Genomic DNA, 16,845 nt, shown 5'->3' with positions numbered 1-16,845 from the left:
AACAAGCGTTAATAACAACAATGACATCACAGAAGAAATAAAAACTAGAATTGGAAAGGCTCGAGCTGCTTTTGTTAATATGAAGGACATTCTGTGAAATCATGACATTAACTTAAACCTGAAAATGAGATTGGTTAGATGCTACATCTTCTCGATACTGCTGTACGGAGTAGAGACTTGGACTTTAAACAAGAGCAATACCGATAAAATAGAGGCCTTCAAAATGTGGATATACAGAAGAATTTTGAAAATACCTTGGACAGACAAAATAACAAATAGTGTGGTTCTTCGAAGAACGAACATAGAACGGGAGCTGTTGATCACCATCAAGAGAAGAAAGTAATATCTTGGTCATGTGATGAGAGGGAAAAAGTACCGATTGCTCCAGTTAATTATCCAAGGCTCGAATTATCGAAATTAATTATCGGCTCGAAGCTTTCGAAATGTGGTGTTATAGGCGCATCTTACGTATATCCTGGGTTGACAGAGTTACTAATGTGGAGGTCCTGCGTAGAATGGGGAAAGAATGTGAAATTCTCATGACCGTCAAAACTAAAAAGTTGGAATATCTAGGACATGTAATGAGAAATCAAGAACGTTACGGCCTTCTCCAGCTGATTCTCCAAGGGAAGGTAAATGGCAAGAGATGACCGGGAAGAAGACTCATTTCCTGGCTTCAAAATTTACGAAAGGGTTAGTTGTGTTAAATATCCTTAAAGGATGAGGCACATTAAGAAGACGAAGATAAACTTTATTTTTGATGTTTAGATTTACATAACTTATGCTACAATGCTAAAAAGCTTACAAACTTCACAAAAAAGTTACAACAATTGATTACTTTTAGAAGAGTGTGAAGGGGAAGGCATATAAAACAGTAACTGAACTTTTAAAAGTTGTACATAATATGATAGAAACTGGGATAAACTGTTTTGCAGTAGTGAAACTAAATGGTAAAGCATCTGTTCACAGATGAAAGAAGATGCAAACACCACAATTATCTTATGAGCGTGAGATTTCAGGTTTGGGAAACTGAATACTTTATCTTCCCTGTAAAATTTTGGGATCCTGCAAATGTCACGGCATTATTAAAGAGCACCAGTGTAGAGTCAGTAACTCGATCCTGGAGCGAGGTAGTAAGCAGTAAAAACAGACAAGAATCATTTTATGAAAAATAAAAAAAGAACAAAAAAGAATATCGTATTTTTAGTTAATTCTTAAGGATTTCAATCTAATCAGTTAATTTTCAAAATATTAATATTATTTGCATAAACTTTTAAACGAGTAGAGATATAGGTACATTTTATTTTGGCCACTAGGTAGCTGATTTCAATAATGAAATTGTTGGCGACAGTTTATTAAACAAAAAACTGCATATTCTGCGTTACAATGACAATCATACAGAATACAGATCAAATAGGAAGTAGTGACGATACAAGAAAGGGAAGTATTGTATATTGTTAATGCATATTTCGTATAGATTTTTCATTAGTAGACAAAATTATAAATAATAAAACTTCTCATTAGTCAAACTTATTTGAAGGGCGTCATTGACATTGTTGTTATAAAATAATCAACTTTATTCGTCTTTATGAATAGAACAATAACATATTTTAAACTTACTTATACTTTTACTAGTCCACTAGTAAATTACTATTCATAGCATTGTTAATCTAATACAGACATCGTCACTCACTTTCTGTTTAGGGCCCATCAAGACGTTACATTCAGACAAACTAGGTAGACAAGATCATGATTTGGATGTAAAAATAATTGCGGTAGAATAGGGATTATTATTTTTAAAATTCATAGTTTTTTGTAGACTAAAATCAGGGCCGGAACTAGGAGATTTTCTGAGGGCAAAGATCAGTTTGCCGCCCCTTCTCTTGATTAATTTCTTTCCCACTCAACACACCACTAAGATATAATACCTCTATAAGCTATTAACGAGTTTTGTTTCACAATAAAAACAATAAGTAAAATTGTTTGTCTTAACAATGTTAAAGATATGTAAGGTCCAGTGACCAAAGCATCAGAACACAAATATTGGCTTGTTTAGCGGTGGGATGCGCACATACACAGATACTCGAACACGAATACTAAAATCGGCACAGGTCACAATGGCTAGGCACTATTGAAGGCGTAGCTTCCATTAGAGTCGGCACTGTCAGGAACGGTTTGGTAGGTCTAAGGGATCATATCGTTTCAATCTCTTCCCTTGTTGGTTCTGAAGAAGATTGTATTGCCAGGGTGTTTTGATATTGTTCAGAAATTCTTTTGCACTCTTCAGATTTTGTTAGTACCTGCAGATATTTATGTAAGGCGTCATTCTGGATATACCAAGGGGCATTAGCGATTGTTCTTAGAGTTTTCGATTGAATTCTTTGTATTTTCATACCTTTAGATTTGCTAGCTGATCCCCAGAGCTGCGAACCATATGGTCAAAGCGGTTTTATTATAACTTTGTATATAAGCAGCTTGTTGTCAATCGATAGTTGTGAGATTTTCCCAGAATCCAGTAAAGTTTTCTGTATAAAATTCCTAGTTGTAGTCTTTTCGTCCATATATGTTTGGTCCATGTTAATCGTTTGTCCATATGAATGCCTAGATATTTTACGTCATCCTTTTGGAGTAAAGGATATCCATCGAGGTTAACTTGTGGACATATACCTCTTCTTAGAGTAAATGTATTGATGCTATTGTGATGATTTAAATGTGATGCTATTACTGAATTACTATGTGATTTTAAGAAAGCAGTATCATCTGCAAATGTTGCAAGTGGAAGGTTATTGCTTGTTGCTAAGTCAGACGTATATATCAGGTACAAGATCGGTCCGAGCACACTACCCTGAGGTACACCAGATATGATGGAGTTTTGTATAGGCTTCAGTGTACTTTACTAGATATCTTCTTTCTGTAAGGTATGATTTAAGCAGTTTGAAGTAAGTATAGCGTGTTGATTACGAAATCCGAATTGATGGTCAGGTATAAAACCCTTTTTGTCCAACATTGCTTTGATTTTTCTCAACAGAAGTTTTTTAAAAACCTTAGAAATGACTGGGAATAAATTAATCGGTAGGTATGAGTTGACATTTTTTGAATCTTCAGCAGGGTTTTGAATAAGTATAATCTGTGAAAAATTAAAAACTTATATCAAGGGGTAAAAAATGAGACAAAGGGTTATCAAACAAAATCAGTATACTACAAAAGGAAAAACGGAAGTGACAAGGAAACACTGAACAGGTGGAAAGAATACTTCGAACCAACAACAGAATATGAAGACGAAGAAGAAGAACTGAAGAAAAATACTGACCAAGAATGTGACATAGGAGAATATCAATGCGAATTCAGAAAAGGAGTCAGCACAGTAGATCAAATTTTCCTGCTGCGCGAAATACAAGCAGAAAACTATGAATATGGAAAATTTACACTGGCCCTACTCATCGCCTTAGGTTTTGACAAAAAAATATTTTGACGGAATAAAATAGAAAGAAAGAAGATTTGGGTACCTTGGGTATTTGGGCCACATTCACCAGGAGACATTCAAATTTTGCCACACCCTGGAATGTGCCGTCTATTTCACGTACGCCTAGTACGTGCATAATAACATTAAACTAATACATTAAACCAATCCATCAACAGATACTTAAATTCAAATCAAATTAAATTCACATCAAAACACCTGATTCAATAAAAATTTATCGCTTGAAGAAAAAACCTGGTAAGAAACAATTTCACAAATTTTATAAACAAGGAATTCTACAAGATTGAGGAAACGAAACAATAATACCAAAAAATGACCTATAATTGCAAAAACAGTACCAATAAAAACAAACCAAAAATTAAAACAAGATTGTAGTACGTCACAAACGCTTTTGAACCCTTTAACTGTGCCTTTGATCCTGTGAATTTTCAATTTATCGAATATGCGGACGACGCACTGGTACGATTTGGAGACATTGCCTTACGAGTATGTATTTTAGAAATGCCGCTGTTTTCAAAATTGTAGAAAATAACTTCCCCATATATGAAAATAGGAATATTTTATTAGATGGCTTTTTATACATCTATGTATGTAATGTTATTATATCTATTGAAATCCTTATTATATATTAGCTAATATTGAATTATCATGAAAACCATCGATTAAATAATATAATATTGAAATCCTGACGTAATTTGTGACCAGTATTTTTTACGACACATCGTATATTTAGCACTAAATAATAACGAACACCCTTTTCAGATAGTTTAAATTAACTGAAAATATACCATGCGGTCCATATATATGGAATAAATTTATTTTTAGCGTTATTATGTATTATGTGAAAAAAACCTGAAACAGATCGATTTTTATCTTTAAATTGACAATTTACAGTATGAAAATATTATCCCCCTCCAGCAGAACAAAGGGGGTCGTGTGGCACCTTGTTAGAAAGGAAATTTACTCCTCTATTCAGCAATACAAAGTTTTTTGAGTTTGTGCAATCATAATTGAGAAAACTGATTTTTACAATTAAATTAAATGTTCAACTTGACCACCATTATCCACTTCTTGACAATAACCGAGGTGATATTGGAATTCCCATACATTTTGTATGACCTCGGGGGTTGTTTTGTTAATTTCTTCCGTTATCCTAACTTTTAAATTAGCAATATTGCCTGGTCTATTAAAATATACTTTAGAAATATCCTAAAATAGTTAACGTTTGGGCTGGTATCATTAACAATCAAATTATTGGTCCTAATTTTTTTGAGGACAGTTGATGGTGAGGTTTATCTAGATTTGATGATTAACTTTTTAGTGCATACATTACAAAGATTTTTTCCTGATGTTAATCATCGAAAAGAGATAAATAGATCTATTTACTACCAACAAGACGGAGCTCCACCAAATTTTGCACGTATAGTTAGAAATTTTTTAAACGAGGTTTTTCCCAATAGGCGGATTGGAAGACGTGGAACGATCAAATGGCCGGCTATATCCACCGATTTGACTCCTCTGGATTACTTCTTATGGGGTTATTTAAAATCTAAAGTATATTTTAATAGTCCAAACAGTATTGCTGATTTAAAAGTTAGGATAACGGAAGAAATTAACAAAATAACCCCCGAAGTCGTACAAAAAGTTGTACGAGAATTCCAAAAACGCCTTGGGTATTGTTAAGAAGTACATTGAAAAATACATTCTAAATATTATGTGACATTATTATTTTCATTTAACCTAAAGTTTTGTAATAGAGACATTATCAAAATTTTAGATCTTAAAAATCAATTTTCTCAGTTATGATTGCACTAAACTTATAAAAACTTTATATTGCTGAACAGAGGACTAAAATCCCTTTCTAACAAGGTGTCATACCCCTTTGTTATTTAAAATTTTCGAGGGGATGCTTATAATTAAGAGGGGGTGCTGGAGGGGTATAATATTTTCATAAGGTAAATTGTCAATTTAAGAATAAAAATAAACGTGTTTCAGGTTTTTTTTTCACATAATACATAATAACGCTAAAAATGAAATTATTCCATACATATGGACCGCATGGTATACATATTCAGTAACAGAATAGAGTAGTTTTGTAATTTTGAATACCCTGGCATTGTATTTTGGGATCATTCTCGTGTTAGAAGTGGAAACATTATTTATCAAAGAAGTTAATGTTAAATTTGCGTATTTTTTAAAAAATTATTTTAAAATAATTAATGATCTTTGCATAAGTAATATGCGAATCAGATTAAACAACAAATAAAATATTGCGATAACCAAATCAATTTCAGGCACATTTTAATAAAAAAAACTGCTTCAAAGAAGAGAGAAGCATTTATCTTACCTTGACTAAGTACCCTTGAGGTTTAACACTACCGTAGTCAGTAGGCAGTTGCCTAGCACCTATAACTTTCACTTTAAGTTCCTTAGTACTTTCACAAAACGAAATTCGGAAGCCAATTTGTGGCACCCCGCCGAACCTTTGAACAAATTCCGAATCGTTGGATTTTTTTTTGAAATATTTTCTAACACTATTTAGCCGATCTTCCATGTCGATGTATGTTGTTCTCTAGCACATGACTGACCAATCAAAGGCAATTTAACCCAATTGTTGAAATTGAAAAGGACAACAATACGCTTGTTAGTTAAGTCGAGTTTTTTTTTCGTGTCGTCGTTCGATGGTACTTGCGTGTGATCTGATCTGATACGTACTGGAGTTATCACGGTTTATCTTATCTCGCGTTTTATTGAGATCGTTTGTTGGAAAATTATTATTGAGTAGTTAATTAGTTTCTCTAATAGCTGCGGGTTCTGTTTAAAGTGGAATTTACGGGGAGTGGTTGATAACTTTTACATCATTTTTAAAAGAAAGATGATAATTTGGGAATTGTTAAAAATATTATTTTTTTTTTATTTACAAAAACCTTACTTAATAAACTAAAGTCTTTTAAAAACAAAAGTAGGTTATTCATGATGTTATTTGAATTTTAAATATCTTTAAGAGTATTGGATAAATGGCATTTAATTCTGTGAGCATTGAATTTCTCGTACTGTTCCATCCACTAGCACATGTTTTATTGTAAAGGGTGAACCTCACTCATTACTAATTGGACGTTTTTCTTTTTTAAACAAATGTTCATGAGAACATTGTGTATTTCCAAGTCGTAAACGGGAAATAATTATTTGCTTTCGTCTGGATACCTCGAGTCGATTTTCATGTATTGTTCCAGTGAACAGGTGCTTTATGAAGTTCCTTAGCATTACCTGCTATTCCAATATGTTATCGGACCCAGAGAAACTTAATGTTTAATAACAGTATGTAATTTTTTTATTTCTGCCTTTATTAATAAAGCTATGTAAAACTAGTTATTCTAAGTAATGCCATAGAATCTTTCACGATTAATTATTTATTTCATCTTCTTTGCATTTGCGTGCAGTATTGTTTGGTACCGTGGCTGGTCTCAACTTGCGTGGAGGAGGGGCTTTGAATTGACTGGGGACTCTTCAGTACCTTGCGTAAGACAGACTAGGCGGGAAAGTGCTCAACCTCGACACGGCGCGTCCCAATGGCTGATAGGGAAAGTTCCTGCAGATATGTAGAACAGGTAAGAATAAGGCATAGCCAAATAACTACCATCAACTGAGGACATCGCATTAGGCAACAGAAATTCATTACTGGATTAAGGCTGTGGGAAGTAAAAAAAATCATGTAGGCTTAATTCTAGATACTCACAGGTGCCATTCGCATTATGAGTCAAACGGCTGTGACACTGCGATGAAGAAGGCAACGGGAAACCACCCCATAAATAGTCCCTAGTTCATTCATCATGGTTAATGTAAACCAATTTGGACAAGGTACTGATTGTATACCTTGTAATAATTAATACCAAGATCCGGCAGGGGAGGTAGAATACGAAAATGTGAGACTTCTCAGGTCTTCAACCCACGAAATCCTTACCAATATTTAAACACTAATCGAGAAAAAGTGTGCACGTGGAACGTTCAAAAAATCTGTACTTGGAATCTTCGAAATATGTTTGTAGGGGCAAAGATACACATCACCATTCAAGAAATGAAAAGACTAAATATCGATGTGATGGGAATAAGCGAGGTGAGATGGCCAGGCTCCAGACAGTGCTGTGTGGGTGAGCATATAGTATATTATGCGGTAAACGATAAATCACATCACTGGAATAGCGTAGCGGTGATTCTCAGCAAAACGGTCTCTGGAGCTGTGATCAGCGTGCTACCTCTCTCTGATAGAGTCATTTTGATGAAGCTGCAAAGCAGACCCGTTAATACGAACATCATTCAAATTTACGCTCCAATATCAGATAAGCCAGAAGAGGATATCGAGGACTTTTATACACTTGTACAAAAAGCAATAAAATATACCAAGAAGAACGAGCTTACCATCAGCATGGGTGATTTCACTGCCAAAGTTGGCAAAAGCAGAATAGAAGACATCGTCGTACAACACGGCTTATGCGAGAAAAACGAAAGGGGAGACCGGCTTATTCAATTTTGTCAGGAAGAAGATTTTACCATTGCTAATATCTTGTTTAGACTTCCCCCAAGACGACTTTATACGTGGAAGTTACCTGCAGATACAGCCAATAATATCATTAAAAACCAGATCGACTTTATTCTCATTAACAAAAGATTCAAGAACAGCTTGACTTCGAAGAAGACCTTCCCAGAAGTAGACGTCTCATCGGACCACAACCCACTAGTGAGCCAGATAGAACTCATAAACTAAAGAAACTCATCAAAAATAAACCTAAACAGAACCTGGATTATGACACTCTAAAAGACCCCGTAGTTCGTCAGAACGTAAGAGATATAATGAGAGAAAAACTAGAAACCGCTAAACAACAAGAACAGAGTGTGGAACAAAAATGGAGTTATATCAAAGACGTCATGCTAAATGCGGGAAAAGAACATCTGGGAAAGAAAACAAAAGTAAAAAATTAAGAATAAATGACTGATGACATTCTGCAGATACTGCACCAAAGGAGATTAATGAAAAAACAGGGACGAGAAGAAATATCATGAAATTAACAAACAATTAAAAAAGAAATACGAAGAGCCAAGGAGACATGGATGCAAGAAAAATGTAAACTAATCGAAGAGCTCCAAGTGAAACACGATCAATACTAGAAAGCGAGGTGAAAGCAGCTTTAAAACAGTCTAAAAATGGTAAGGCCACAGGTCCGGACGAAATACCCGTTGAACTTATTAAGGTGATGAGTGAACTGAGGACGAAGGAGTTAACTGAACAGTTTAACGCCATATACGATTCAGGTAATAGCCTAGTTGAATGGCTGTTGTCAACATTTGTAACACTACCAAAAAAAGATCTGCGAAAAAGTGCGAAGATTTCCGAACTATCAGCCTTATGAGTCGTGTACTTAAGATTTTGCTTAAAATCATACATTCCAGAATTTACAAGAAATGCGAAGAAAAATATCGATAAAATGCAATTTGGATTCCACAATTCCATGGGTACACGTGAAGCACTTTTTACCTTACAAGTCCTACTTCAGAGATGCCGCGATGTCAGTTGTGATGTCTATATTTGTTTTATTAACTACGCCAAGGCATTTTACCGTGGTCACTGTTTGCCACCTTTTTTTTTTCGAGTATTTTTCGTTTTATTAGTTGAATAATGCATAAGAATATAGGCTGCTCCAGTAACGTCTATTACTATTGGAACGCCAAAATGTAGGTGCGACGTACGGAGCAGCGATCAGTTCGTGTACCAACGTTGCTAACAGCCTAATGGTCGCATTAAGTATATAATTTGATTAAGCCAGTCTGAGAGTTGCACACCCCTTAGAATGACATTCGGGTGTTACAATTCGTTGGAACGAGGTATATTGATTCGTGTTATTAGAAACCACTCCACCACGCGCCCATGATCCAGACCATCCCTTTTCCCCCTATAGCACTCTGATGCGCGATAGGGACACAACTATCAGCCAAATGCTTTTCGTGTGGAAGTCCTGGGTACAAGAACTTCCTTTTTTAGTTGTTAAAGCCTTTATTTATTTACTATTATTATTTTTTAAGGTTGTCCTGAAAGTAAACATCAATTATTAAAATTTCCAGTGGTGCATGCTGAGGCATCTTTTGTTGGTAAAGCTACGAATTATCTAGACTTTATGTTTTGCCAGGATTTGCTGTTTTGGTCTTTTGTGCTTCCATCGGTGGAACGCATTATAACCTATTATCTCTCGCAGGATCGGGCTTGGGTGATTCGCTAATTCTGAAAACCTAATTCTGGCTTTTTCTGTCATTTTATCTATCACTCTTACTTGTTGCAGTTCTTTAAACAGAAAGCGTTCAGCCACGTATCTGGGTACATTCGCCGCTTCTCTAAAAATGTTATTGGGGGCTGCTTGTATTTTCTTTTTATTTGAATTGCTTATGTATCCCCATGCGTTGGATGCATATGTGATTATTGGAAGTATGATGCTGTTTATTAGTCTCATTTTCGTCTTTATGTGTAGTTTGATATTTCTATCTGTGAGTCATCTTATTGCTGCTCTGGCTGTTGCTGTTTTTTGGATGGATGTGTCTACGAGTTGCGTGAGCGTGTCTACGAGTTGCCTTGGTCCATAGTGACTCCTAGGCATTTCGCTTCTCTTTTCCATTCGATGGGATTATCTTGCACTAACAGCTGTTTCTCTTTTTTTTTTAATATGATTGCTTGTGTCCTCTCTGAATTAATTGCTATTTTCCATTGGATACACCATTCTTCAATGTTATCCAATGCTGTCTGTAGATTGTTGACCGCTACTTCTAAGTTTCTGTGTTTGGCTGCAATCGCTGTGTCGTCTGCATAAAGGCTGAACATCTGCGGTGTATATTGTGTACAGTAGGGGTGACAGGACTACTCCATGTGGTACTCCAGCCTCCGGAGTTTCGATGAAGTTCTCGTTGGCCTTCGAAGCATGTCTGTACCCAGTACATTCTTGTATATCTTTTTTCTTTTTATGAAATTGGGAGTGTTTTTCTTCACTTTCAGATGTAGTAAGTTGCCTTTTACTCTTTTAAAAGAATGTGTTAACAATTAGTATATTTAATGCCCTTGCTAATTCCAGCATATCGTGTTTAGTTTCGTTTTTAGTTTTAAATCCTATTCCTCCATATATTCTTTCATATCATCTCTTGGATTGGCCCATATGTGCATCAAAATCACCTCCAATTATGACTCTTTCCTTTGAGGGAGTTTCATTCAGCATATCTCCTAATTGATCACATGACTCTTCTTTCATTCTCACCCATATCGATTTGAGGAGCATAGGAGAACGCTACATTCAACCCTTCTTTATAAACTACAAATTTCACTGACATTATTCTATTACTCAACTTTTACTACATTATCTTTCAGTTCTCTATCAGCGATTATAACAACTCCATTCCTAATGTTACTTTTTCTTACATACCACAAGTATTCTTCACTTGGTTCTTTCATATTTTGTACTTTCCTCCTCATTTTTTAAATACAAACAATATGTATTCTTTTTCTTTTAAGCGCATATACCAACTCATTTCTCTGACCTGTAAGACTTCTAGGATTCCAATACCCTATCCTGATTTTTTTTAATCTGTAATGGTATATTCCCTTTAAAATATCTTATAAATGTTTACATAGTGCAATAATTTTTAAACTATCCTTATACACTGCAAAAACCTCACAGTTTAAACTATCTGTAAATAAATGGAGCAGTTAAGGAAACATCTGGCAAATCTTGTTAAATACATTTTAAGATTTCAGCCATAAATTTAGATGAATTGTTTTTAAAATTCTTGAAGTGCGGATTTTAGTGTAAAGCTAGAGATTTATAGATAATATTTCTTCTTATAATACGGAAAACTGATTAACTTCTCGTTGTTTTCTGTAAGATTATTATCTGAGAATCTGTGTACTTATTTCTTCAGACGAGATAATTGTCAAAAGAAAAAATTTGAAAAAGATTTAAGATATTAAATATCAGGTCTACGTTAATATATGTGGGTTCTTTAGCGAATTCTATTTATTTTTTTTGCATTTCTGTTTTTTTTTTTATTTTCTTCAAGTTATATATTATTTGGGAAAAAGGGGACTAAGGGATACCCTATATAAAAAAGAAAGTCGAATGCAGTGCCAGACTTTTAGGAGTATAGCAGTTTAGAAGTAAGATATCAAATATAAAAACTGTAAAGTACATTAAACCTGGATGGGTAAAAAGAGGCCTAGAAGTGGTGCGTTATTTTGGGTAACCTAAAAATTAACCCAAGACGTACACAATGCAAAAGGCTCTCGGAGGCTTTAAAGGACACAACGGCGAGCTTTTGGAAGTGGATCAACAGATTTCTAGACGGGGGGTACTGAAGTCGGGAAGAAAATAAAAAAAAAATGAATCATACTAAGTATGCGAAGATGCAGGTGTGTTTGTCCTTACACCTTGTAATGATGCCTTTGATTCGCGCACCAAAGGGTCGCGTCCTTAGGAAAATAGGTTCCTTTTCTATACTTTTTTCAAGGAACATCAAGAAAACTGGGATAAATGAAAGTTTCGCAAAGAACGTTTTAACAAGTTTATTTAAACAATTACCACAACGTATTTTGGACGCCGATAACTTGCTTACTACAGCTGATTTGCGAAATTTAGTCGTCTTGAATTTATGTGCAGAAAAGACTAGATAACTTGTCGGTGATGCAATATTGATACGAACTGAGTAAAATTATTAATATTCCTACTTTGTTAAACTTTCTGAAGAGCAGCTAGCGCGAATAAGATCTTGGAGCTCACAATGCTGGATTCGAACTGATGTCAACTCGCCCCCTTGAATCACACTCGGCTCATAACGGTTTCTTAAAATTCAGAAATCGCCCCCCTAACCCTCGACTAATATTGGATCTGTTTACATTTACATAACCTTCAACTCTCCTTTCATTGGTAAAACTACCTGAGAAGGTTATTTTTCAACTTTTTTTTCTGTTGGGATTTTTCGAATGACAAACCGATAATTTAGAAATTACTAATAATCGTTTCATTGTTATGATTCTTTGACGACTTTAGAAGCTTACGTCTAGAAAGATCTTTTGAATACAAGCTATCGGCGACCGTAGATTATTAGATGGTACAAGAGAATTTTACAAATCTAAACCTTAAAACTAATATATAGTGTGATATGATGATATGATACAAAAATTGAATAAAAATATTAAATGTTGTTGTTACGCAACATAATCCCCCTGTTGATGTGACCTACATTTAAATGAGTATAAGGTAAAGGAACACATCTTAACAATATTTCTCATAAATGTTTGGTCTTTAGTTCTTAGTTTTACTGTTCGAATCCTGCCGTCTTTACCTGGCAATGTTTCGACTACTCTTGCCGGGGGCCATTTTAGAGGGGGAGCGTTGTCACCTATTAGGAGTACAAGATCGTTAGCTTTAATGTTTTCTTGGGGCAGAAACCATTTGGAATTATTTTGGAGGTGATTTTAATAATCCCTAGACTAACATTTCTAGAAATGCTGCTTTTTGCTGCATTTCTGCCACAGTGAACAACTATTTTCGGATCTTGTCGAGATATCTTTCTCTGGATAAGAAGTCATGCTGCTTTCGATGAGAAAATGAGCGGGGGTTAGAAACGAAAAATCATTTGGACTGTCTGACAATGGACAGAGGGGTCGTGAATTTAAAACTACTTCTGTTTGAGCCAAAACAGTGGTTAATTCCTCGAATTTAATAATATTATTTCTCATCATTTTTACCAAATGATACTTGCAGCTTTTTATAGCTGTTTCCCAAATTCCACCCAGATGTGAAGATCGAGGTGCAATGTACTTCCACTTAATTAATGTTGAGGCTGCGAATTATTTTATGGTAGGTAGAACAATCTCATAAAAAACTCGTAAAGCTCTGTCAACTGATTACGAGCACCAAGAAAGTTGGACGCATTGCCCGAATAAACGGTTTTAGGGATACCTCCGCGTGAAATCTTTTTAGGTAGTAGGAATGCTTAAGTGCTAAGACTGGACACTAGCTCTATATGGACTACCTTACTAACGAGGCATACAAATACTGCTATATTACCCTTACGAATGGGTGCACGTCGCAATCTTGAAGATTTTATTTGAAATGGGCTCCCGTAGTCAATGACGACATTTGTGAATGGTCGAGAGACCTGAAACCGTTCGTTGGGTAGATCGGCTATTATTTGATGAGCGTTGATGGCGTTAAATCCATAACAGTTCTTACATTTGTATATGATCCTCTTGATTTCTCTCAGTCCATCAAGAGGCCAATAAGTGAGTCTAATGCTTGACAATGTATTTTGAGGTCCTGTGTGCAATAGGCGAATGTTTCCTCTTACAAGCAACGATCCACCTACCTGGCATTTTGTAGGAATAAGAAGTGGAAATTTTTGATTATACGAAACATTTTCGTTGGGAAGTCGTCCATCAACTCTTATTAAATCAGATGCGCCTATAAATCGATTCAATTTTAATGCCTTATTTTTGACTGTTTTCTGATGCTTTAAGTCTTTAAATTCTGATTGAAAGAATGTTAGTTGAATGATTTTAACTGTTCTCTGCTCAGCTTCTATTAGTTAGGTAGCCGAAAGTATATCATTTCTTTTGGTTCCATCATTTTTAAGGTTGTAAATATACCTACTGCAATATGGAATTACTCTTTGTAACCGAGTGAAAGAAGAGAATTTACAAAAAGTTGTATATAGAGTAGGTTTCGACTTATTTACAGCGTGTAGAGTGCCTTTTATTTCAGGGACATCTGTTAAATCAATATTTGAAACGAATTCATTGAATTTAGTGGTTGTGTTCAATAGAAAATGGGGCTCATGCCACCATAATGTATTGTCTATCAGCAGGTGCGGTGTTTGCTACGAAGATTGACCAACGAGAAGGGTTGCGCCAGCACAATTTGGGAGTCTGTCTACAGCCTAACCGATGCTATGGAAGAAATCTTTGGTGAAATAATAAGAACGATATTTGAAATCAGGGTAGAAAGCAAGACAGTCCCTAACAATTCAAGCCTGGGTAGGGAAATGGTTTTTAGCGGAGCTACAGGGCTCTTTGAAGTGATTAGGTTGCATGAAACGGTTTCATTTTCATGTAAAACCCACAAATAAATGCAAGCATCATATGCCTGCATGCTTGCATCGTAGAAACCACGGATTTCAATTCGAGAAATATTGAGTGGATTGAGCAGAGGTCCAGAGATTTAAAGTCTTGCGAGATCAGGAATATGAGCTAGAAAATTGAACTATTATGATGAAATTGAAAAAGTTAACAACTTTGCAGATACAGTAATTGTATTTATTAGACCAAGAGAACAGAGAACCAAAAATAGAAGCGATTATTAATAGAGTTTTTTTTGTGTATTTTGGTTTACTAGAAATGTCAGGAAGAGAGATAGAGAACATTTCAGACTGAGAATTCCAACGTATCTCAAATACTTTATTACAAATTACTGGGTTTTACTACGTAATTAGATTTTTGGGATTCAGAGGAAATAGAGTCGAGAAACTCAGAAGAATTAGAACTCCATTTATGGAGTGGTATTCCAGCGGAATTTAAACTCGTAGAAAATTGCTTGTACATAAGTCTTGTACAGTGCCAATATCATTTGCACCATGTAAAATATCATCTACATAACAAAAATTTTTAGAACATCAGCAACTAATGGGTATTTTTCTTGATTGCGAACTGCCAACTCTTTAAGCCACCTAGTACTTAAAAAAACTAGCTGAATTTGTGCGGTAGGTCACGGTCTGAAGTTCTAGACATTTTAATTCTTTTTGTGGGGAATTGCGCCACATAATGTTTAATAGAAATATTTGTGGCAACACTAACTGAAAGGGAAGTAGATAAAAAAAAAATAAAAAAGTTCCCCTCTTACACTGATATACTTCCCTTAAACACTTCACTGGCCACCGCAGATTTTAAAAGACCGCATTAGAAAAATTTCAGCTCTCGTAATTTTCTTCAGCAGACATACCAAAAATATAATAAACAACTTACAGTGAATCTGCAGACTTTGCGAGTTCTTTTAATAAACCATAACTGGATGAACTGCTTCCCACCGAAAAACTTGATTAATTGCAGACACTGATTAACTTCATCTCCAAAAACAGATCATTTTGTCAGCAAGAGATAAATCCCAAATTAAGGAAATCATAATGGATTTCTCAAAAATAAGAGCACAAAACTTGCCACAGGTACAACTATACCGGCACAAGTGTATTCAAGTAAACCAAGCCTCGATCGTACCAAGATAATCTAGGTACCACCTGACTGGTTTACCGCCATAATCAAAATCCGAGTAATAAAAATTACATTAAGGTGCCACAAGAAAATAGCTTCAGACCAATATTAAGAAATACGAGAACACAAATCAGGATTTAGAAGTACAAGGTCATCATTGGATCCAATTTTCGCACCATTATTACAAACGACCAAAAAGATTATTTAAACAAGCATATCATAAACCTAAATAAAACCTTCCTATTCATTCTAGAGTTTTGTGTTCATCCATACCGTTGATTATTTATTTAATTCGTCTGCCTTTGGGGCCAATTTCTCAATCCTAGGAAAAAAGATTGCTTTAAAACTTACCAAATCATCTATCCGAAGCTAGTGGTCAGTAAATCCTCACTTAATTAATCTGCAGGTCGATGGAGTTATCGGGTGTGGCCCGTAGAGTCACAAGTTAGAGTTGATTGCCTTGTGAAAACCAGTTGTTTTACATTTAAAAAAATGTGTAACATTTAAAAATAAAGAACACCCAAATTAAAAAATAACTTTATTCTTAAAATAGATTATTTTCTATCACATATCTCGTGTAAAATATTAATACAAAAAAAGAACATCCATCGGAAGATCTATAATACATTTTTGCCTAAAATTCTGCTTCTACACGTCAGTAAAACATGCATTTACTAAACTTTTGCTGATGCTTCTTCGCTGCTAACTTCGTCTAAAGCTTTGTCGATGTCATCGTCGTTCACACTATCTATCTGAAGCTTCTCCACGTTTTCATCGAAAGCAACCGATTTTTTCCTTTCTTTCATATCCGGATCTGTGCTAGAATCCCTCGGTTCATCTTCTACGATGGCGTTATTGAAGATAAAACCGGTGGGTCGTCTCTCTTCGATTGCACTTGATCGATTTGTTCTAAAAGATAAATAATAATTATATTAATATACGTTATGAATAATTTACAAGAAGTAAAATTATTTTTCATTTTATCCTGTCATTTTTGTTTCGGTTTACCTGCTGTTGTCAGTTTTGATGCATCTTTACTGTTCCTTTTATTTATTTTATCTTTGTTATATTACGC

At 35.0% G+C, this 16,845-nt stretch overlaps 2 protein-coding genes across 20 annotated transcripts in view; both read right to left on the bottom strand.

Annotated features, from left to right (window-relative positions):
* LOC140437794 (uncharacterized) overlaps positions 1-6,202 on the bottom strand; it is a 36,237-nt gene extending 30,035 nt beyond the window's left edge. Inside the window, exon 1 of the mRNA XM_072527539.1 lies at positions 5,829-6,202. Coding sequence (XP_072383640.1) covers positions 5,829-6,035 — 207 coding nt within the window. The 5' untranslated portion in view covers positions 6,036-6,202. The remainder of the gene's footprint in view (positions 1-5,828) is intronic.
* Positions 6,203-16,293: 10,091 nt separating this feature from the next.
* The window catches only part of LOC140437792 (uncharacterized), a 102,785-nt gene continuing 102,233 nt past the window's right edge, over positions 16,294-16,845 (bottom strand). For all 19 annotated transcript variants that reach the window (XM_072527518.1, XM_072527531.1, XM_072527524.1 and 16 more), the window contains one exon: positions 16,294-16,679. In XM_072527518.1, the coding sequence (XP_072383619.1) occupies positions 16,445-16,679 (235 nt within the window). In that variant the 3' untranslated portion in view covers positions 16,294-16,444. The remainder of the gene's footprint in view (positions 16,680-16,845) is intronic.

The sequence above is a fragment of the Diabrotica undecimpunctata genome, chromosome 3 (assembly GCF_040954645.1).
Source record: "Diabrotica undecimpunctata isolate CICGRU chromosome 3, icDiaUnde3, whole genome shotgun sequence".
Lineage (NCBI taxonomy): Eukaryota > Metazoa > Arthropoda > Insecta > Coleoptera > Chrysomelidae > Diabrotica > Diabrotica undecimpunctata.
Note: the sequence above shows the minus strand (reverse complement) of the source record. Positions and strands in the feature narration are given on the sequence as shown.